The 23,311-nt window shown below is 40.5% G+C and overlaps 1 protein-coding gene across 1 annotated transcript in view; it reads left to right on the top strand.

The window, feature by feature from the left end:
• The first annotated feature begins 630 nt into the window (after positions 1 to 630).
• Positions 631 to 23,311, top strand: part of LOC108424797 (alpha-1,6-mannosylglycoprotein 6-beta-N-acetylglucosaminyltransferase B-like) — a 239,736-nt gene continuing 217,055 nt past the window's right edge. Inside the window, exons 1-2 of the mRNA XM_017693034.2 lie at positions 631 to 1,092; positions 10,221 to 10,333. Of these exons, the coding sequence (XP_017548523.1) occupies positions 1,055 to 1,092; positions 10,221 to 10,333 (151 nt within the window). The 5' untranslated portion in view covers positions 631 to 1,054. The remainder of the gene's footprint in view (positions 1,093 to 10,220; positions 10,334 to 23,311) is intronic.

The raw sequence follows: 23,311 nt of genomic DNA, 5'->3' as shown, positions 1-23,311 counted from the left end.
ACAATATAAGAACCCTTTTTTTTTCCGATGCTATGTAGAACCATTTTCAAAAAGGTCTTAAATAGTAGCATCTTATTTGGGTTCTAGTACAGTCTTAAAAAGATGGTTCTTCATGGGTTCTTCAATGAAGGGATCGGTTCTACTGGAGCTGTGAGCATAGTATAGAACCATGTCAACCTTAAATGGTGAAATGGTTCCTCAGGTTGATGGAGAAGGTGTAAATATGTAACATCAAAAGGTTCTACTAACGTTAAAAGCTCAACATCATAGCAGTAGAAGAACCATTTTCAAAAAGGTCCAGCATAGAACTATGAAAACTAAAGAACCATGAAACCATGAAATGGCTCTATGGAGAACCCATACCATGCTCATTATATTGAAGAACCAGCTTTTTAAGGACGTAGCACTACTGTATCCTTGTTCTACGACAAAAAGAGATATTTCTGGAAAATGCTGGAAAACTGTAAGGCATTTCACAGCCGTCCTCCAGGGAATACAGCGCTGTGTTTCCACAGACAGCTGTAGGAATTCTTCCAAGCTCGCGCGCAGGTGATTTCAATGGGCTCCTGATGAAGTGGCTCCTGAAGGGCGACCACGGGAATCTTCTGCATTGCACTGAGAAACCAAAGGGCGCTCGTGAGCACGAACTAGCGGCCAATCCCTGCGCGGGACGCGGGGAACTGCCAGCCAATCCCAGCGCAGGATGGGCGTGATTTGCGTTAATCGGAGCCGGAGGTTCGGCGATGGATTCGTAGTGAACGGGATCACCATCGAGCATCTTTGGAGCGAAGTTGCGCGCGGAGTTCTGCACGCGGCTTGGGTGGATGCAAAGAAATTGTCCAGGCGATGCGTGCAAAGTCCAGCTCTCTGTGAGGACGCAGAGGAAAAAGGGGGAAAGAACTCGGGAAGAAAGCATCGCAAACGTGCAACTTGCTGGATATGCGTTGAGTGATCGGTCGCTTGTGCCATGCACTGAGGAGCGCGAGGCAGCCGCAGCAGCAGCATGTCCGCTGGGTTTTGTCGCTGGTTTTGGTGAACACAGACGGAGGGAATAATGGTCAGAAGATGCCTGCTGACGTTCAAACCGTTCAGGTGAGCAAGGGTAGCAGGAGAGGGTGATAAAGAGCAGTGATTAATGGCTTGCAAGCATCCGATTCTCTGACTGGGGCAAGTTTATAGCCTTGCCATTCAGATACAGTGCGATACAGAGTATGTAAGTGATGGTTATGATAGTACAGAGCAATTCAATACAGAGGGCAGAGTATTGCATAGTACAGTGTAGTGCATTGTAGACTAAACAGTGCAAACTACAATGAAATATAATATGCTTTGCATTATGCAATGCAATGTATTATAGAGTATGCGATGAATAATACAATGCGGTAAGATGCAATGCAGAATAGAATGAAATAAGATGCATCCTAATAGAATAAAAAGTATGTACAGTATAGTGCAATGCAATATAGATGCAACTACAAACTGCAGTGCAATGTACTTCAGAACATGCAATATAGTGTGGAATGCATATTACGCTGTGATGCAAACTATGCAATGGAATACAGAGTCTATAATGCCTTATGATATGCCAGGCAATGCACAGTACAATGCAATATACAGCATTCATGATACTGGATGCTGCCAATTGTAGTATTTCCTATAATGATGGGAACCCCTTTGGACACACTTCTGCCAGTAAAAGTAAGCTTGTTCGCATGTGGTCAGCGCACATTCCTGCAGACTGTGTATCCTTAGCTGTGGCTTTCGGCTGTGCCATCACTCAGTAATGAGCTCATTCCCCTGTCTCACACACACACACACACACGCTGTCAGACCACACAGACCACAACACGTCTGTCCCGTGAGCGGCGCTGCACGGTCTGCTGATCTCGCCTCCTGCGAGACACACTGAGAGTAGAAACCTGGAGCTCTGGCTCAGCAGCTGTGACTCAATCTCTCGTATGAACTCACATTGTCATGAACTACTATGAGCCTTCTCTGAATGATAGTCGCGAAAACAGCAGGGCCACATCCCAAGTCTATCTGCCGTAGAGGTGCATGCAAGTGGCTGAATTTTAGGGAACAATTTCTATTATTTTGTGATATATATATGTGTAATATATAATATGGCATGACTTTTGCTCAGGCCACCGTAGTTTCCATGTTATTTTTCTGTATTATATTATATTCTGTAAATAAACAGTAATAGTGCGTTAACTTGTGCCATTTGACCAGACGAGTGCATATGGCTGTATTACTCTACTTTAAAAAGTTCCCCAGAATAGTTACCCGGGGCGCTCGCTGTCCAAAACTGAAGTGCTGAAATAATTCACTTCTAGTCTTACAAGGACGTTCACCTGACTTGAAGGGTATCGGTGAGTTCTACTGGTGAATAGAAAGTAACATGCAGCTGTATATAAATATTAAACTTTATTAAATAACATAACTCCTCATAAATTTCAGCTGTATTATCAAATCTACATTCCAATCTATATCTGCTGTAGTTCACAGTTCACCAAAACAATACCCAGGAAAGATTAATGTTTGAAAGAATAGGATTTATCAGCTTTGCTATGCTCTACACTCACCAAGCACTTTATTAGGAACATCTCAACAATTGTTGTCCATCTTATCAGCTCCACTTACTGTATAGCTGCACTTTGTAGTTCTACAGTTACAGACTGTAGTCCATCTGTTTCTCTGAATACTTTTTACCCTGTTCTTTAATGATCAAGACCCCCACAGGACCCTCACAGAGGAGGTGCTACTTGGGTGGTGTGAGTGTATCAGACACAGCAGTGCTGCTGCAATTTTTTATCAACCTCAGTATTCCTGAGAGAGGTCTACCAAGAAAAATATCCAGCCAGCAGCATCCTGTGACCACTGATGAAGGACTAGAGGATGACTACAAACTGTGCTGCAGCAGATGAGCTGTCGTCTCTGACTTTACATCTACAAGGTGAACCAACAAGGTAGGTAATAGAGTGGAGTGGACACAGTGAGTGGACACAGTGTTTAAAAACTCCAGCAGCATTGCTGTGTCTGATCCACTCATACCAGCGCAACACACTAACACACCACCACAATGTCAGTGTCACTGCAGTGCTGAGAATGAAGCACCCAAATAATCCCTGCTCTGTGGGGGTCCTCACCAGTGAAGAACAGGGTAATAAAGTATACAGAGAAACAGATGGTCTACAGTCTGTAACTGTACAACTACAAAGTGCAGCTATACAGTAAGTGGAGCTGATAAAACGGACAATGAGTGTAGAAACAAGTAGATGCCAAGATAATACTTGAAGTAAACAATGCCTAATTTAAAAGACTGATCCAATTTTTGTCAGGAAGCTCCAGTCAGCTGGCAGTGTCATCTTAAAGTCTTCTAAATGTGTTCATGTTGCTGTGAGATAATTTGGCAAGATGTTTCCTCTCAGTAAACCAAGTCTGTTCCTTGCCTTCTTGGTATTTAAAAGCACTCTAGATCCCCTCTGTGTTCTTGGCCTGTCGCAGCTCAACGAGCACCCTAACTAAGCAGTCAGGAACATTGATCTTCTGGCTGAGGAATTCTGGTAGTTTGGATGGAAATTTGGACTTTCTGGGGTTCTGATCATCGAGTTAGAAAGAAATGCAAATCACACTCCCAGTGAAGCCCCCAGTGATGAATTAATACACTAAAGTCTTCATTAAGTCTAGGTGAACTCATATAAACCAGTTTGAACCCACTAAATAATCCATGGAGTTAAAGGAGGAACATCCAGTGCCCTCTTATTATCAAATGCTGTTTAATGCCCACCCCACACTGTCTGGAAGAGCAGCACTGTACCGGTACATTTTTTTAAACTTATAGGTGGACAGTACGATGTTTTATTGTCAATGTGATGAATTTTGTCATTGTGACACACATTATGCTTTCCTGAGTGTATTGTGGATATTTTCCGTGTTTCAGTCTCTTAGTGGAACTTTTAATTTAACATGCGGTCAAATTTTTAAAAAAAGTACCATCAGGAAATTAAGAGTTTGATGCCCTTTGTCGGGTCCAAGAGATGAACACTGTCCTCACTCTCTCTGGGTGGGAGGGTGTTTCTCCCTCTTCCCCCATCACACAGCATCATGCTAGCCTGCACAGGCATCTGTTAACAGATGTAACAGAATTAGCAGTTAGCATTCTCCTCCAAGCGTGCCGAGCAGTCCAATGACTCTGTATTAGCTGCAGTTTGAAAAGATGTAGCTCCACTTTAATTGTGATTAAAAGGAACTTTATTTAGCTACAGGGTGGAATGTGACCAAATTAGTGGATACAATTTTCTAAATAAAACTAGTATATTGTACAGATGCATTCTCTAACTAAATTGCAGATGACATAGCCTTTAAGGTGTGACCACAGCGACAAGCGAATGATGCTAAAATAAATGTTTAGTACCTTTTTCTCCAAATTTTAACTGTGTACGTTTTCTGTAGAATTGCAAGGCATGGCCAATACAAGAACTCGCAAAGAAACAGCAAAACAGAGGGCTTATGTAATCGAAACGGCAGCTGATTAGAGAAAGCGAGAACACAAAGTCTGGAATTCTGGTAAGAGCGACCTCTGTAGCTGAAGAGGGGAAATAGCTGCAGCAGGTGTGACCGATATATAATATTTCACATGCATAAGGAAGGAGAAAGACAAAAAATAAAAACAAAAAAACAAACAAGAGTTCCCAAAACTAGAGAGCAAAAAATGATCAAAAGCCGAAGAGAAAACGAGACTCCTAACAACCAACTGGAAGACCTGGTAGACACCAAACTGTCACCCTCAGATAAACAGCACTTAAAGGTTTCATCTTTGAGAGCTCCGTTCTTGCTTCTTGAAAAGTTCAGGTGTTTCTGTCCATCCTTCCACTGCGTTAATTTGACTGGATGTAAAATAAACAAAGGGTGGTCTTTGACCGTCAGAGTACTCTATATAAATGGGAACTGATAGTCTGTGTAGCCAAACATGTCCAGACAGCCCTTCTGATTAGTAAACCTAGTTAATTTAAGGTGCACCCATTGCTGACACAGGCAGGCACAATGCCCAATGCCAATCATCAGCTATTGGGATATAAAGCCATCCCCCAAGAATTGGGCTGTGGAGCAGTGGAGAGATGGAGCTCCATCCAATCCAACACCTTTGGGATGAGTGGGAGTGATCCAGAACTGATCATCCAACATCAGTACCTGACCTCACTAATGCTCTTGTGGCTGTGTTCTCTGTAGGGTGTTGCGTAATGACTACATGTAGCAAATAAACATTAAAGCCGGTCATTATATTAACAATATCAATTCATGTGAATATTTTCTCATAAAAAACATCACACATTATTATTGCAGCTTCATAAGAAAATAACACACAAACAAACACTATCTCCATAATATTGAATTGAATGTTGTACAGTAGTGTTTGTTATGCAGAACTCAAAGAGGCAACACTAACATTCTGAATCAAATGGTAAACGACCTCTTCATCTGTTATTCAGGTCTGCGGCCTCAGGTGAAAGTGTGCAGGCCAAAGTTCTTGGAAATCCTCCCAAAGTCGCCTGTTCGCTCCTAACCATCACCAACACACACAGGATCTGATACCGACTTGCCCAGAAAACCAATTAGGAGATAGTGGATCTTTGCTCTGAGCCAAGCAGAAGACCAAAGCGTTTACTTTAAATCCATTAATTAGAGAGGATATAATCTCCTCACACGCCTAAGCTAAGCCTTTGAATGCATCTAAATGGTAAAGAGAAGGAGGATAGACTGATGCTCTGATATGCTCTCCAAACTTCTCTGTGTAAGCTGAGAGGAACCAGTTTATTAATTTGGCCTTTGATCTATGGCTCAGCTATGCCCTTTACCCTTTAAAGGAAACGTTTGGTGAAAAATTGAATGCCTAATTCTAGGAATGTTGGTTTGCTTCTCTAATAATAACTCTCTAAATTATTACTCTTGTATATTCTATATATTGTTACTGCTATGTGGTTTCTGACACTGTATAACCTACTGTTACCTATAAACATGGACAAAAGTGCATTTATGCAGTACTATGCAAAAGTCAGAGACTGCCCTTCATCACAATTCCAGTCAAAACAGCTTTGAAGTTATTTTTCAGGAGATTTACTGAGGAGATTAGATATTGTCATTCAGGTCTCTAGAACAGGGATGAAGAGTCAGGTGAAGGTTTATTTGTGCAAACTCCGTGTCAGAAACAGGCAAGGTCAAAACCAATTTATTTTTCAGAAAATCAATACTAACCATACAAAAACAGACTCATACTCAGGAAACATAAACCAAAGCAGAAAGTTGTAACCAGTGTCGCAGGACAAGTAACACTTAGTGTTGCAGGGTATGGTCAGTACAAGACCTCACAAAGGAATGGAGAAGAACAGAGGTATTATACTTAAAACGGCAGCTGATTAGAGACAAGCGAGAACGCAAAGTCTAACCTTCTTTTGAGAGCGACCTCTGCAGGGGAGGAGGGGAACTGGCTGCAGAAGATGTGACAGATATAAGATAATTTACTTTCATACAGACGAAGAGAAAATAGCAAGCGTTCCCAAATTTGGAGACCAAAAAACGAGTAAAAGCTACTGAGAAAATGGGACTCCTAACAACCACCCGAAAGACCTGGTGGACACCAATATATATGTATTATATATGTAAATTAATGGAACCAGACTGTTTTCCAAGTCATTTTGAGCTGTTTCTTTTGGTCCATTCATCATGAAATTTACACACATGTTAAGAGCAACAGGCATTTTCAAACTGTGGCAAAAATGAAAAATAGAGACAGTAATTTAATGGAATGAGAGTTTGTGTTTTATACCCATCAATTTATTATTTGCAGTTTAAATAAGACAGAATCTTAAGGCAGCCCAAACACTAACTTTTTAATGGAACATAACATGTTGAATTTTTTAGTTTATTGGCCCTTTCATTTTTGACAAAGAGGATATCCAATCAAATCAAGCTTATTTCCTGAAGAGTTCCACAGGTGTGGCTGTCCATCCTTCCACTGTGTTAACAGTAATTGGAAGCAAAATAAATGAAATGGTGGTCTCTGACCATCACACGGTACTCTATATAAATGGGAACTAAAAGTCTGTGTAGCCCAAAATTTCAAGGCAGCACTTCTAATGAGTAAACTCAGTTACTTTAAGGTGCACCAATTGCTGACACAGGCACACACCATGCCTGATGCCAATCATCAGCTATTGGGGTTTAAAGCCCCCAAGAATTGGGCTGTGGAGCAGTGGAGCTGAATTCTCTAGAGTGATGGAACTTCATCCAATACCTTTGGGGTGAGTTGGAGTGTCCAGAACTGATCACTGAGTGTCCAGCATCAGTACCTGACCTCACTAATGCTCAATCAAATCCTCACAGCAATGTGAGCCTATTCAGAAAAGTAGAGGCTATTACTGCAGCCCTCTTGACTTCAGAAGAATGGTACATAGTGTATCTTATTTTTGAGGATAGTCATGTGCTTATCTATGAAAACGTGTCCAGTTACAGTTTTTGGGTCCAACACTATTGGCATTATCTCCTGTCCTTTACGCACTGCCTGCAGCCCGGGCTTGGCTGTAGCTTTCTGTGTCTGAAAGCAGATGATTATGGTTAAGTAATAATCTCAGAGGTGTCCTTCACTGAGCCCTTGGATTATGATGGCAGGGATATAAACTCTGGGTTTTTTTTGGATTATTATCACGCAGAAGCAGATGGTGTTTTGCAGATGATGGAAATAAAGTCTGCGTCTTGTCTTTGATCTGTTGTTTCCCCTTGTTCCATTTCTCTCATTGTGAGCCATGGTGCTGGTCTTCATTCCGACAACTCATTAATATGCTCTGGTGGAGTGTGAATATATTTACTTTTATTTAGATGAGGGCCGTATCTACGTGGCATATATCATGCAGATACTCATAGGCCTTGCTAGTATTTGTATTTTGAGCAGGGATGGCAATGCTGTGCACAGTTCTGGAGTTTTATTGTTGCTGATTATAAATGCACCCTCAGGAGGAGCTGTGTGAGTTATCTGAGCTGTCGTTAACACAAAGGCAGGATGAGGAACTGAGGAAATATTCTACATCTCACACACTCACACCTGCAGAGGCTCAGCTGCCTGTTGCATCTCTATTCCCAAAGCCCGCTAGCCTTTCACCTTTATCCCGCAGCTAACACTGTACTGCACTCTGACTCACAATGTCTTTCTTTCTTTCTTTTGCTGCTAAAACACTGAAAACAGTGCACTGAATTGTGTTGAGTGTAATGTGTACATCGCAGTGGTGAACCGTGCACTGTGTACAATATCACAGTAGAATTTCAGTAAATTAACAGAATATTAATAGTAAATAACAGTAAGATAACAACTCATACTGGGACAACTCAAACCTGGAACACAATATTACTGTTACTGTAGTTTTTATGTCACTTAAGTCTGGTCTCAAGACCATAAACTAGTGGTTTTGGTCTCGTCTGAGTCTCAAGCTTATTTGTTCTCTTCACCAAAAACTCATATTGGCGGTACCAATTGGTGGTAGCAGTTTTTGATCCTTCAGTGTTCTATTATTTTAACAACCTAAACGCTTAACACTTAAAACAGTTTAATTGTTTAAATTGAAATATGAATGCCTTTTAACAGTTTTTTAACTGTTTGGAAACTTTAACCATGTTTATATGTGACATCAAACTAGAAAAGTGACCATATCTTGGTTTTCCCAGAAACAGGCCATAAGAAGCACTCTTTCTTCAAGAGTTTTTAGTAATGGCAATAGAACCATTTGAATGCATGTATTTTGCCTGGTGGTAGTTCAAGTTCAAGAGTTTTATTGTCGTATGTACAGCAGAAACAGGCAGATACACTGTACAATGAAATTCTTACTTTCTTACAATAAAACAGAGTACAAGAATAATATATATATATATATATATATATATATATATATAGTGACAGTGCGAGGCACATAATGCGCAGAGGTCGCCAACTTTCTGCAGAGTCAATCACTAGACCTATAAACTTCATATGGCCTTCAGATTAGCTCAAGAACAGTGTAGACAGTTTCATGGAATGGGTTTCCATGGCTGAGCAGCTGCATCCAAGCTTTACATCACCAAGCGCAATGAAAAGCGTGGAATGCAGTGGTGTAAAATGCCGCCACTGGACTCTAGAGCAGTGGAGACGTGTTCTCTGGAGTGACCAATCACGCTTCTCCGTCTGGAAATCTGATGGACGAGTCTGGGTTTGGTGGTTGCCAGGAGAACGGTACTTGTCTGACTGCATTGTGCCAAGTGTAAAGTTTGGTGGAGGGGGGATTATGGTGTGGGCTTGTTTTTCAGGAGTTGGGCTCGGCCCCGTAGTTCCAGTGAAAGGAACTCTTAATGCTTCAGCACCAAGAGATTTTGAACACTTTCATGCTCCCAACTTTCTGGGAACAGTTTGGGGATGACCCCTTCCCGTTCCAACATGACTGCGCACCAGTGCACAAAGCGAAGTTCCATGAAGACATTGGATGAGTGAGTTTGGTGTGGAAGAACTTGACTGGCCTAGTTGGCCTCAAGTTGAGTCCTGACCTCAACCCGATAGAACACCTTTGGGATGAATTACAGCAGAGACTGTGAGCCAGGCCTTCTCGTCTAACATCAGTATCTGACCTCACAAATGCGCTTCTGGAAAAATGGTCAAAAATTCCTATAAACACAGTCCTAACCCTTGTGGAAAGCCTTCCCAGAAGAGCTGAAGCTGTTATAGCTGCAAAGGGTGGGCTGACATTGTATTAAACCCTATGGATTAAGAATGGGATGTCACTCAAGTTCATATTTCATATGTGTGTGAAGGCAGACGAGCGAATACTTTTGCCAATATAGTGTGTGTGCGCATATATATAATAATAATAATAATATATATATATATATATATATATATATATATATATATATATATATATATATAATATATAATGTATGTATATTATATGAAATACACTGAATATGTAAAAATATAAAATCAATAGTAAAAAGTACAGTTATATGTGAAAAGTTGAAAGAAAAAACATTTTATGGCACCAAACAGGTGCTAGTCATGTAATCCTTGTTTGGTACTATATAGAAGGTAGGAGTGCAGAATTGATTGCATTGTCACTTTCTTTATGTCTGTGCTATACTGAACTTTCACCTCTCTTCTCTTTCTTCTTCTTCTTGGTCTCTATCTCTTCCCCTCTGTGTTCCAGGATCTTTGTGGTGGGGATTGGTTTCTTCAGTCTGTGTTTTTTAATGACCTCCCTGGGCGGCCAGTTTTCAGCCAAGCGGCTCACCGACTCGCCATTCACCGTCCGGACAGAAGGTAGCTTTAATAACAAGTACCAAAACTTTTTCTGATGTGCTGAGTGTCCCCTCAGACTCAGACTAAAGCCCCGATGGCTCTGATTGTAAGTCCAGCCCAGTGTGGCCTCCTGGCCTTGTTAGTGAAGAGTTGGCCATGCTTTTTATGTCATGGTTGAAAAAGCTTCTCCCCGATGGAGGTGGATCCAGGGTTTAACCTGTAGAAGTCTGGAGTTATTGTTGGTACAAATAAAAACATCATTTTTTAGGAATTATTTCTCTCTCATAGCTCATTGAAACTCCTGAAGCTCATTCAACATCAGAGAAATCATGTGGAACATGCAGAGTCGAAACTTTCAATTCACACCACATTGGTACTTGTAAGTAAAAGAGGAGATATTTTAAGAAAACAATGTTACTGCATTACAGCGATTTTATCACAGGGAGGGTGTTCTTAGGCATGACGTGAAGCACGGCAGACAACACAAAATATTTAAAAATGCACAATTTTTATATAGTAATAATAATAATGTATTATTAATAGCAATCAACATAAAAAATATTCTGTCAAGAAATGTAGTTCCTTTAGAGTGTGGTGCCAAGCAACCATGGACTGCTGAATGAGCAGAACGTTTGCTCACCCATCGCTGTATATTGTGGTCACTTCATGACTTTTAATACTTTTTGTCATATAACCATGAACATATGATAACACAGCAGTTTATAAGCATTTTTCGCTATAAGCACTTTTTGATCACCAAATTACCACCGCAAATCTTATTTAGCACCAATCCAGTGGTGCCCCTCTTCTCACATCGGGGCTGAATCTCAAATGGCTCCTGCTCCCTACTTAGTGCACTACATAGGAATTTAACTACTAGATCCTGAACCCCAAGGTTGTGAAAAACAGCTAGGAAACAGTCATTTGCCACATCCCCACTCAATAAATGATACAGTATTTGTAGAGGCTAGAATTTCTAAACCTTTATAGCTAACACACTATTTAGGGAGTACAGAGTTATTTGGGCTTTAGCCTGGGTTTCACATGACTTACAATGGAAAATCATTTGAAGTGTGTAAGAAATTCAAGTGACATTTTTAGACTTTTAGACTGTTATTTTACAGTTAATCATACTGTAAGTGCCTTAATTAAAGCCTGTGATATTAACTGTAGAGTTGTTTAGGTTGTTAAATATCTTTTAGCCAGTTAGCTAAATGACCAGCCTAGTTCTAGTTAAGAACATAAGTTGTCAGTCCATCAAATAAGGGGTTCTTACTTCATCAGTGCACTTGTGGTGCATGCAAGCAGCATTACAGCCAGAGATTATTCTACTAACAGCACAAGGGTTTTTCGTGCCATGGTGCATTAATAAATAATTCAGTTGTTCTGAGGCAGTGTGCGGAAGATAGGTGTGAGATAGGTTTGCGGAAATCGCTGAATTTTACAAAGGCTATGAATCTGCTGGCTCAGCCAATCAGATATTATGACCAGAACTGTCTATTTTATAATATGATTTGAATTTGATGAAAATTGTTGTGGGTATGGTCTTTTTTGTTGAATGAAAAAAAAACATCCCTTACATTTTTTACGTTAAGCCAAATGGAAACAAATTTGTCCATAGAGAATGTATTTTGAAGGTAAATGTTATTCCTACGTAATTATGCTGTCATTACATATAATTACATCTAAACGGTATGGAAAAGTGACAGTAATAATGTTAGACTTCTAGGAGTTAAAGGCAACTTGCTCTCTCTCGCTCTCTCTCTCTCTCTCTCTCTCTCTCGCTCTCTCGCTCTCTCGCTCTATCTCTCTCCCTCCCTCTGGGTTTATAATGAGGAAATGACTCCCTGGAGACTCCACTCAAGGATGGAGAATGCATAAATAGTTCAGCCCCCGGGCATCCCCTGTCTTTGTGTGCTGGTTGGAGAACTTGGCTGAGACTCTGGAGGTTGTGGGTTCAATCCCAGCTGATTGCTGCTGCCACTGTAGCCTGGGGCAGTTTCCTCCAGGTGATGTGTCCTACAGTTGGTTAGTTTAAGCTGCTTTGGGCAAAAAGCATCAGCTAAATGACAAGTGTCTGAGTGTAGTGACTGAATGTAATAAGCTCCATAAGTGCTGGTTTGAGATTCTCTTCTATTACAGTACAGTTTTTAGCAATTGGTGGATTTATGGCAGTTTATACACTAAACACTTACACTAAAACACTTTATACACTAAACACTCATACACTAAAAGTATGTGGACACCCCGCCTAATAGCTGACTTCAGCTGTTTCAGCCACACCCACTGCTAACAGACATATGAAATCAAACAGACAGCCATGCAATCTCCTTAGGCACACATTGGCAGTAGAATGGGTTGTACTGAAGACCTGAGTGACTTTAAAAGTAGCACTGTCGTAGAATGCTGCCTTTGATACAAGTGTATGAAATTTCTCCTCTGCTAGTTCTGCTCCGGTTAAGTGTAAGTGCTATTATTGTGAAAAGAAAGCATCTAGGAGCAACAACAGCCGAGCCTTGAAGCAGTGGACCATACAAACTCACAGAGCGGGGAAGCATGTAGCATGTAAAAAGTCTTGCACAAAGTGGGCTCCATAAAGATATGGCTGATGAGTTTGGTGTGGAGGAGCTCCAGTGGCCTGCACAGAGCCCTGACCTCAACCCTGAACACCGTTGGGATGAACTGGATTGTGTATTGTGAGCCAGGCTTTCTCGGCCAGCATCAATGCCTGACCTCTCAAATTTTGACTGAATGGGCACAAATTCCCACAGACCCACTCCAAAAAACACCAGCAACATTGCTGTGACTGATACACTCATACCAGCGCAACACACACTACCATGTTAGTCACTGCTGTGTTGAGAATGGGCTACCACACTATCTGGACCATGTGGGACGCAATGGTCTCATGGTGGTCTGTCTCTATTGTTGGATGAGGTTGAGGGAGCTGCAACAGTCTGTAATAGTGATGCATCCTTAACCTCTTAGAATCCCAGGCCAAAAACCAAACCCGGAAACTGAATCACGTTGACAATAAAGAAACAGGTTACATAAATTAAAACTACTCAATGATTACAGTATGGAGACTACAGCTACATATTTCAACGTACTCGACAACAGAGAGCAGTTGATCATCCAAACAATGAATTCCATTATTTTTAGTTAGATTTTTCACACTGGCTGTCGTTTGTGAATGTTTCATCATTTACGAAACTGAGGCCACAGAGGACGCCAGCATGCTTGCAGGGACTATACAACAAAGTTGAGAGCATGAAAGTGTTCAAAATCTCTTGTTCTGCTGAAGCATTAAGAGTTTCTTTCACTGGAACCTGAAAAACAACCCCACACCATAATCCCCCCTCCACCAAACTTTACACCTGGCACAATGCAGTCAGACAATTACTGTTCTCCTGGCAACCGCCAAACCCAGACTCGACCATCCGATTGCCATTGACAGAGAAGCGTTATTCGTCACTCCAGAGAACCTGTCTCCACTGCTCTAGAGTCCGGCGGTGGTGCTTTACACCACTGCATTTGATACTTTGCATTGTGCTTTGTAATGGAAGGCTTGGCTGCAGTTGCTCAGCCATGGAAACCCATTCCATGAAGCTCTCTACGCTGTTCTTGAGCTGATCTGAAGGCCATATGAGATTTGGAGGTCCGTAGTGATTGACTCTGCAGAAAGTTGGTGACCTCTGCGCACTATGCACCTCAGCGTAGTGACGGACCCTGCTCTGTCATTTTACGTGGCCGACCACTTTGTGGCGGAGTTGCTGTTGTTCCCAGTCGCTTCCACGTTGTCATAACAGCACCAGCGATCCATTCTTTTACTAATGTCTGTAGAAGCAGTCTGCATGCCTAGGTGCTTGGTTCTCTACATCTGTGGCCATGGAAGTGATTGGAACACCTGAATTCAATGATTTGGATGGGTAAGTGAATACTTTTGGAAATATAGTGTAGGTGTGCTTTACTTGCAACTTAGTAGAGACCGCTACCTTATGTGTTGTCTGTCCAACAGTAACCTGTTTTCCCAGTTTTGACTTAAAAAAAACACTGGTATCTGTTTTTCTTACAAGCTAAAATTATATTGATTTTCACTGCAGTCGAATGTAACGTAAGAGGTCAAATTTGCGCATAAGCTTTATTAATTGATTGATGTTAAATGATGCTGTTCTTGTATTGTTTTTTTGTGTCTTCCATTAAATCTGCTCTTTCTGTCAGTGGTTCAATACTGCTTCCATATCCTTGTACTCTAGTGTAGACCTCAGATAACACTCAGGTATATAATATTGATCCTGGGCTTTGAGCTGAAATGTATGTTGGACTGATGCAGAAGTGTTTGGTCATTAGCCGATCCATGAAAGGAAAATGAGGTAATGAAGAAAGCCTGGAACTTTGACCCATGTTCTGCATCATTATTGCATCTTTTCAACACATATTTTTATATGAAGCCCAGACAGCAACTGTTGCGTCAACACAAAATGAACTCAATGCTGATATAAACAGGGTGAGTGTTTATAATAATAAAAAGTGACAGGACATATTTTTATTTTATGTTTTTATGCTGACACAAGCCTCCACGATGCGGTGATGAAGGTGGTGTTTGTTGTGCATTTTCTCTGCATACACAATTTGTCTGAGATAACCCCAGAGATAAAAGTCGACAATAAAATGAAAAATAAAATAAAAGCTGTCCTGTGACTTTTGACTCACCCTGTATTTTTTATTTTGTAAGCCGAACAAACTCCAGTGGTTAAACTATTTTCAGGGCACTCTAACAAAAATGAAGTAAAGTATATACACGTGTGCAAAGAATCAATGTCCAGCAGCATCCTGCATAAACACAGTCTTCATCATAAACCTTTAATGATACCTCCTGGGAAATGTTCAGCAACTGTAGACAGCAGGAATAAGCCTAGTTGCTAGTTATTCTCATTTAAAAGCAAAACAAAGCTAAACAGAAAAAAAACAATAGGAATGTCACATTATAATGCAACTTAGTTTAAGGTTTCTTCTTACAGGGGAAGGATGGACAAAATCAGCCTGTAATTTTAAATGATTTACAGCTCATTGGAACAAGCAGAGCAAATTGTAGCATTGGAACAAAAAGAAAAAAGCAGATCTGTCCATTTAGAATGTAAAATGCAATTGTAATTATTTACATATTTATCTGTGTAATGATCCTAATTAAATTGCATTTAAATAACTACAATGCAAATTGATTGTATAGCAAAAGTATATTAATCACTCAAGGCTTTTAATGGTTAACAACTACTTTCTGTTTAATGGAGCAGGTTTTTAATATAAGAGTCAGCGGCCATCCAATGTCCTCCAGTGTCAGGTGGAATGTGAGATGGGAAACAGAGAGGAGAGGAATGATGGAAAGAAGAGTTGTGGAGAGAAAGGGAAGTGTTTTGGGGACAGATGAGGATCTGAGGTGAAGGTGGTCCATCTCCTCATGGCGGTGGAAATCTCATTATCAGTGTTTCCTCGGGGGTCTTCACCTGTTCTCACCCCCACCTGCAGCTTATAGAGTGACAGCTATTCTCCATCATCAGCTGGATTTAGCTTGGGGGTCTGCACATATGTCTGTCTGTCTGTCTGATTCAGTTCCCCTCATCCTGAACAGCCCGTTTTAACCCTTGGATGATGAACTCTGTACTGGAGGCACAAACTCTAAAGAACTAGGTAAACATGATGAGTTCCAAGACAACTGAATGAAATTACACTGAATGTGTTTACATGCACTTAATAATCTGATAACTGCAGAAAATCTGATATTGACAGTAATCCAATCAGAGTGTTCACATGCGCTTGAGTAATCAGATAAAGTAATCAGAAACTCCAGGTCTACATGAGTCAGGCAGTAATCAGATTTGTAACGTGGAGCGAGGAGGCAGATGCATATGTGGAGATCCAGGGTCGTAGTCAAGACGGTCCAGGGTCATAGATCCAACACGGATAGATTGGGGGACAGACATGACAAACCACGATAAAACAGAACCAACAACTGTACCAGTACAACCAACACAGAAGATAACACCCAACAAAGACCAGCAAAGACAAGGGGCAAACACAGGGAAAACACATGGAAAACAGGTGGAGACAATCAGGGGCGGAGTCATGAAACAAGGGGGCTAAACCAAAACAAACGCACATGGGCTACACCAAAACATGAACACCTGGACAGGACTGGGAGGGGCCAATCGTGACAGATTTCTGCTTTACAACCAGCCAATAAACTCACAGAAGAGGACGTTATGTAAACGTAATGTAAAACTTAAACTGCATGACATGGCTTTTTTTTAAATGTTGCACCACCTTATCTGAAAATATGGACAAACATCATCTAGAAGATACAGAATATTTAATCCTTCATTTCATCCAGCGTGTATTTGGTTTCAACATCACTTCAAAAGTGTTTCGCTTATTTCCAGTGCCGACGTCTGCTTTTACACATGCGCAGACTGAGAAATCGGAAAGAAATCAGAGTAAGAGTTTACATGCAGTGAGAAATCTGATTACCGAGCGAAAATGCAGCCTCTTTATTGGATTCCTAATCAGATTTCTAGACCTTGCTCTGATCTAAGAAATCAGAGTATTCTCTTTACATGACCACTTGAATAATCGGATAACTGCAGAAATACGATTGTAATCAGATTATTGAGCGCATGTAAACATGCTTACTGAGATTCCAACAGGTTTGAGATATCAAAGTGAAGAAGGACATAGATTAATATCTCATTTTTGGAGGAACCAAGTTAGTACGTACAAACAAACTCAACTAAATTTCACTCTAATGTCTGACTTTTAAGCAGGAAAGTCAATCAGAAAAATCTGTAAGTGAAATAGAAGTACCTGTAAAACAACAATCATTTAAACTTCACAGCAATAATTATGTTTCGGTTCATAGTGTATAAGACTCTAATGTCTGCAATTATCTTTGTACTGCCTTTTCAGCTATGTAAAGCCCCGGAAACTCTCTGATCAAATGTGACACTGAAGTAAAATAAAATTTGTCATTTTACCCCAAATAGTTACATAGCACTTTGGAGTTTGTATCTAAGTCTTTTAGGTATTTCAGTGTAATTTAATTAAACAGACTCAGAACTTGCCATCATTTTATCCAAGATAATTACTGAGTACTCTAGAGAATGTTTGACACATTTACTTGGCTCATATCTAGAACTTAAGGGACTAAAAAAAGGTATTACCTCATTTTTATAGTGTTGGGTTTATATCTGACAGGAATACTTAAGACTCTAAAATAAGGAGAAGGAGTCTCAGCTTTCTCTGTGGTGTCTACACAAAGAGAGACAAGATCTTTCACTTAGTTTAGAACTTCATCTTACGCTTAGTTTAGAACTTCACATGCTGGACTGATCAGTTAGTCAGATTAAACACTACTATGATTAGGAACTGACAGCAGAATCAACCAATCATGTCTTGATTTACAATGGGCGGGACCAATTTGTGAGAGAGAGAAAGAGAGAAAGAGAGAGAGAGAGACTGTGAGAGAGAGAGAGAGAGAGAGAGAGAGAGAGAGAGAGAGAAAAAGTCACGCTAGGCCTTCTGGAGGTTCTAGGTATGTCACTGAGTGTGAATATGAGCTACAGTCTAACCAGGTTTGAGTCAGTTGTTAGGAATGGAAAACAGTGGTTGCAGCGTTTTACTGAAGGTCACTATAAAACTGATACACACAAGCTCAAATGTGTGCTAAAATACTGGTCACTCCTCTGACTTCAGATGTTTTTTTAAATCTTTTTAAATGGACAGGGCCCACAAGCAGGCCCAAAGTTATGTTATACACCTCTAGAATCTAAGAATAACAACCAGTTTGCATTGACGTCCTTCCAGTTACTGAATAATTAGGCTTAGTGTGCAATAAGCCTGAGATTTTAAGGGGTTAAACCCATGTATATACTATACCGCTATAGGCCGAATAGGTGGATACATGTAAATTGATTTTTTTTTTTTTTGTGACATCACAAAAACAATTGATACAAAGGTTTTTGCAGCCAAATTTACATATGGAGTGCATGGCCTGGAGAGTGAATGGTATATTTTGAAACTTTAACAGTGTTTATATATTACATCAGGAAAGTGAGAAGAATTCAGTTTTCCTTAATATGGGTCCTTTAACTAAATGAATGTATGCAAAGAATGTCAGTTTGTGTGTGTCAGAGTGAGTGAATGTGAATGTGCACGTGTGTGTGTGTGTGTGTGTGTGTATGTGTGTGTGATTAATTAACTGCTCGTGCACTGTGGAGCTGAGGAGGCATCTGGTTGGAGCTCATTAACTACTGTTGAGTGTGTATACTCTCTGTGTCCCCAGACACACACTCTACTTTGAGAGTGTATATGTGTGTGTGTGTGTGTGTGTGGATACACACACATCTTCATCTGCCTTTGTTTAAAAGAGCTATAGTATAGACATTTCTAAGGGGTTCCTATATAGTCAATTTGGACAATTAAAAAACAATTACTAAAGTAAACTATATATTAACACTGGAATGACTAAAGCTGCGAAAATTTTCATAAGGGAAACCAGGCACCCTGTAGCCCACTCCCCTGCTGTGAAGCGATTAACGCCTATTGTCTTGGTAATGAGAAGGAATGCGTTGGAAGCACCAACCCCCCCTTTTTGTTTTTATTGGAAAAATAACTATATTATATGATATTTTCCGTAATCAAACACTTTCAGTTCCGCACTCTGTTTGAGTTCGTGTAAGAGCTATTTAGCTATTCTAGACATAGTACACGCAATAAAGGCAATGAGAAGATAAAACAAATACATGTGGTGCAAAACAATTTTATTCTGATTTAAAAACCAAATATGATCATAATTTACAACAAACATTTAGTATAAACTGTATAAACAGGACAGGATAAAATAACGAGAGTAGTTGAGTAATGAACGTCTATTCCGGGTTTCTTGAAGCGCGAGTGGCTCAGCAACATCATCCTTCACGTAGTTGTAGCTAACAGTTGCTACACAGCCACAGCCCTCCTTCCTACATTTGCGACAGGTCTACTTGCCGAACTGCTCTGTGCTGTGGTTTCGGTTGCAGTGTTCCTGCACCTGACGCTGCGTCTTCCTTCCAGGAGCAGGCGGAGGACGTTGCGTTTTCCTCATTGCCTTTTCCTGTAGATAACGATGATGAAGTTCCCCAGCAAGAGCACATAGTCTCTCCTACTGTCTGTGGACCCCGTGCATGCCGTGTACCTGAGGATCCTGAAATCTCAGTCATGCTGGTGTTAATGATTATGGATTTCTGTAGGAGAGCACTGCAGGAATGTTATGTAGTATGTACAGACATCATGCTAAGGATTACAAAAACATATGAAATGCATTCAAACATCACATTTTGCATGAGAATAACATCACACACGCCCAATTAACCACAACTATACTAAAAGATCAAATCTGTACTATGTAAATAAAGTTTTATTGGTTGATATTTTGGGTTAACTGAATGTTTAATTTCCTCATATGGCATCAATATCAGTTAAAAGTTTTTGGTATATGTGTAACGAGGAGGCGGACGCATACGCTGAGATAAGCGAGATTTATTAGGGGCAAATCCAGGGTCATGGTCAAGACAGTCCAGGGTCAAAGAGCCAACACAGAAAAAACGGGGTTCAGACATGACAGACCAGAATACAATCAACAACACAGAGATTCAAACGAAGCCAAAAAACAGAACGATACATCAAACAAAGACCGGCAAACACAGGGCTTAAATACACAGGGAAAACAAGGGACAGGTGCAAACAATCAGGGGCGGAGTTAGAAAAACCAAAACAAGCGCACATGGACAGGACTGGGAGGGGCCAGTTGTGACAATATGTGCAAAAAACCCCACTTTTTATTCATTTTTACATCTACAGCGCACTAAAATATTTCTCTGCAAAATTTGATGTACAAATTCTATTCAGGTACTGAAATATACAAAAAGAAAATATGTAATGTGGCATAACATAACCACTTTTGCATATATATATATATAATTTAATGATGCGTAAAGTGAAATATGTGTCAGTGTGTGTGCTTCAGCAATGGAGTCAGAATCCAAACCTCTCCCATCTGCCCGTTTTCCGCACACACATATACACCCACACACACGTCGACAGGTCTTCCTTCAGAAATATGAGCTTATACGCTCATACGTATGAACTGTAATGAGCCACATTTTATTTCTTACTCTGTTATAAGCTTCATTTAGTCACCTCAGTTCTTGTAAGTGATAAACTAGCTTACTATGCCTTCTACACATGCATGCACGCACACACACATACACACACACACACACACACACACACACACACACACACATACACATATACAGATTAAATTGCAACTGACAAGCAAACAAGAGTAAATTATGATTTATGGCACTGTGGTTTGGATAATAAAGTGTACAAATGGAGAAATGCATGAGGAACCAGTGAACAATGAGTTTTCCTATAGAATGCAGAGTGTAATGAAATGACGGTGTTAAAGCTTTACTCAGAAAATCGCACAAACACCTCAGGTTGAAAAAGAAACAAGAAAAATGTGGGATAGGCTCTTTAGGACTGATGCATATAAGACTCTGTCCTGTTATCCAAGCATGTGATATTCTAAAAGCAGTCCATGCTGAAATGCTCATTTTAATTCCAGTGTGAATTGGTGGATGTGTAATCTTGGTGTAAATTGGTGGATGTGTTGTGTGCATTTTAGCAGTGTAGCTTTACATTTGGGTTTTGTTTGTTTGTGGTGTACGTGTCCATCATCAGCGGGGACCTGGCATGGATGCTTTACGTAGCTGTGGAGATGTATGCCAGGTAGATTCTCATTTCGGTGGCACATTCGGTGGGACTGGGATTCTTTTTGCTCCAGAGGTGGCGACCGAGTGGGCTGCATGCTGGGGGTGCTTCTTGTTGTGGTGGAGTTTGATTGGGTCATGGGCTGGGGACACTTCTTGCCACTGTGGTAGCAGTTGGGTTGGGGTTGCTTCTCACAGTAGTGGCGGTGTTTAGCTGGGCCATGGGCTGGAGAGCTTCTGGGCCATGCGAGGAAATGCTTCTCGCTATGATGGTGGCATTTGGCTGGGCTGTGGGCCAGTGTGATTGGCTTGCTACCTGGGCATTTTGCACTGCGACAGTGAACCCGGAGTCAGGAGCCAGGAAACTATTGTTTGAGGGAGATTTTCTTCCTCTCAGCTGAGGAACCCAGTGTGTATGTGTGTGTATTTGCAGCTTAATATGTCTGGACTGTATTGCCTGGGGAGTAAATGGTATGTTTTGAACCCATTTATAGTGTTTACATTCTACATAAAACTCTTTCATTTAATAGGACTGATGGAAATTCCATTACATGACCTCTTCATACATAGTACTGTATAAATTTAACACCTAGGATAATTTGCTTTCAAACAAAGTTCACTGCACTTACAGAACGATGCAAACAAATCTGCACTTACTGTGTAATAAACTGCTGTACTAACAGCAGTAATTAGGTTCATGGTTGTTGAAGATGTGTGTTTTTTTTTATTTGCACTGGTGATGGTGGTAGTAACAAAATGTCAAATTAGGTCAAGCTTGTTTTACACGCTGCAGCCCAGTAGAAGATCAGAGTGAAGGAATCAGGCCAATTAGTGCTTCGTCTGTGATGAGACAACAACACGCTGCTGTGATCTACCTTTCGCACACACACATACAGAGTAGCCTGAAAGCTGCTCAGATTTACACCCAGAGCAACAGCAGCATTACAATTGATTCCATAGGTCAGAATTCTTTTTTCTTTCACTTCAGTAATTTATATCATTTAGTTTACCAGTGGGTGATTGTTGTTGGATTTTTCTGCCATGATGGGCAACTCTTTATTGACCTATTCAAAAGGACAGGAAAAAAGAGGCGTGGCTAACTCTGACTGGAGGATATGAAAAGCCCACTGCTTTCAAATGTGTTGGCTTTAACACTAAATATTAAAGTAAAAGCTGACATAAAGTGTCTTAGTATGGTGTTGGGTCAACACTCTTCATTCGACTTTGATGTAGACCAGGGGTCGGCAACCCAAATGTTGAGAAGAGCCATTTTGTCCTTTCAACAGAAATCAAACCACCTTGGGAGCCACAACGTATATGTCCGTTTTACTGTCTTTGCTGTAAATATGTCTCATATTTACTGTGCTAATGTCCTAGTATAGGCTAAAATATAATATAAACAAAAACACAGACTTACTTTGCGCTGCTTTAAGCTTTAGCTCAGCTATAGCTGATTTTCTCGCATCTCCGGCAGGAAACCTTTCATCATAAGTGGAACAGTTTCTTGTGAAACGTCTCTCAACATTCAACTTTTTACGAGGCTGAAGTCTCTTCTTATTCGCCAGCGTCTTGTTTGAATTTTCCCCTTCCGTCTTAAATGGTGCCTGAGGTGCCAGAATGCAGCCAGAATGACTTTTTAGTGCTTGACAGCTTCTCATTGCAGATATAAGCACCAGCTGAGTGCTTATAAATGCAAATAAGTTTCCAAATAATCATTATCTTAAATTTCTCTCTTCGCTCTTTCGTTAGCTACTAGCTAGATTGCATTTCTATGTGACCAGCAGTCAGCGCCCATCCTTCAGGGTTAAAGGGTGAATTAGCAGTTATAGGCTACAAAGTCCTATAACTACAAAGACCATTTAGTCCTAGAACTGTTAGAATGATCAGCAGGACTGTATTTAGCTACAAAGTAGGATTATTTAATTTTTACATAAAAATCGAATTCTACTGTGGAGCTGCATGTTGCCGACCCCTGGTATAGTAGACTCTACATTCATTAACCTCTGAGCATACCAGGTTTATGTCCTACGAAGGCTTATTATTCAGTAACTACAGGGATTTCAGTGCAAACCAGTGGAGCTGTAATTAGGTTATAGAAGGGTGTAATAAAACGTTGCTTGTGAAGGGGTTAATATATGAACTACTAAGAAGAACTTTGATTTATTCAGAGAGACTTTGTCACCTTGGGCTT

This window comes from Pygocentrus nattereri, chromosome 30, assembly GCF_015220715.1.
Source record: "Pygocentrus nattereri isolate fPygNat1 chromosome 30, fPygNat1.pri, whole genome shotgun sequence".
NCBI classification, from domain to species: Eukaryota; Metazoa; Chordata; class Actinopteri; order Characiformes; family Serrasalmidae; genus Pygocentrus; species Pygocentrus nattereri.
Note: the sequence above shows the minus strand (reverse complement) of the source record. Positions and strands in the feature narration are given on the sequence as shown.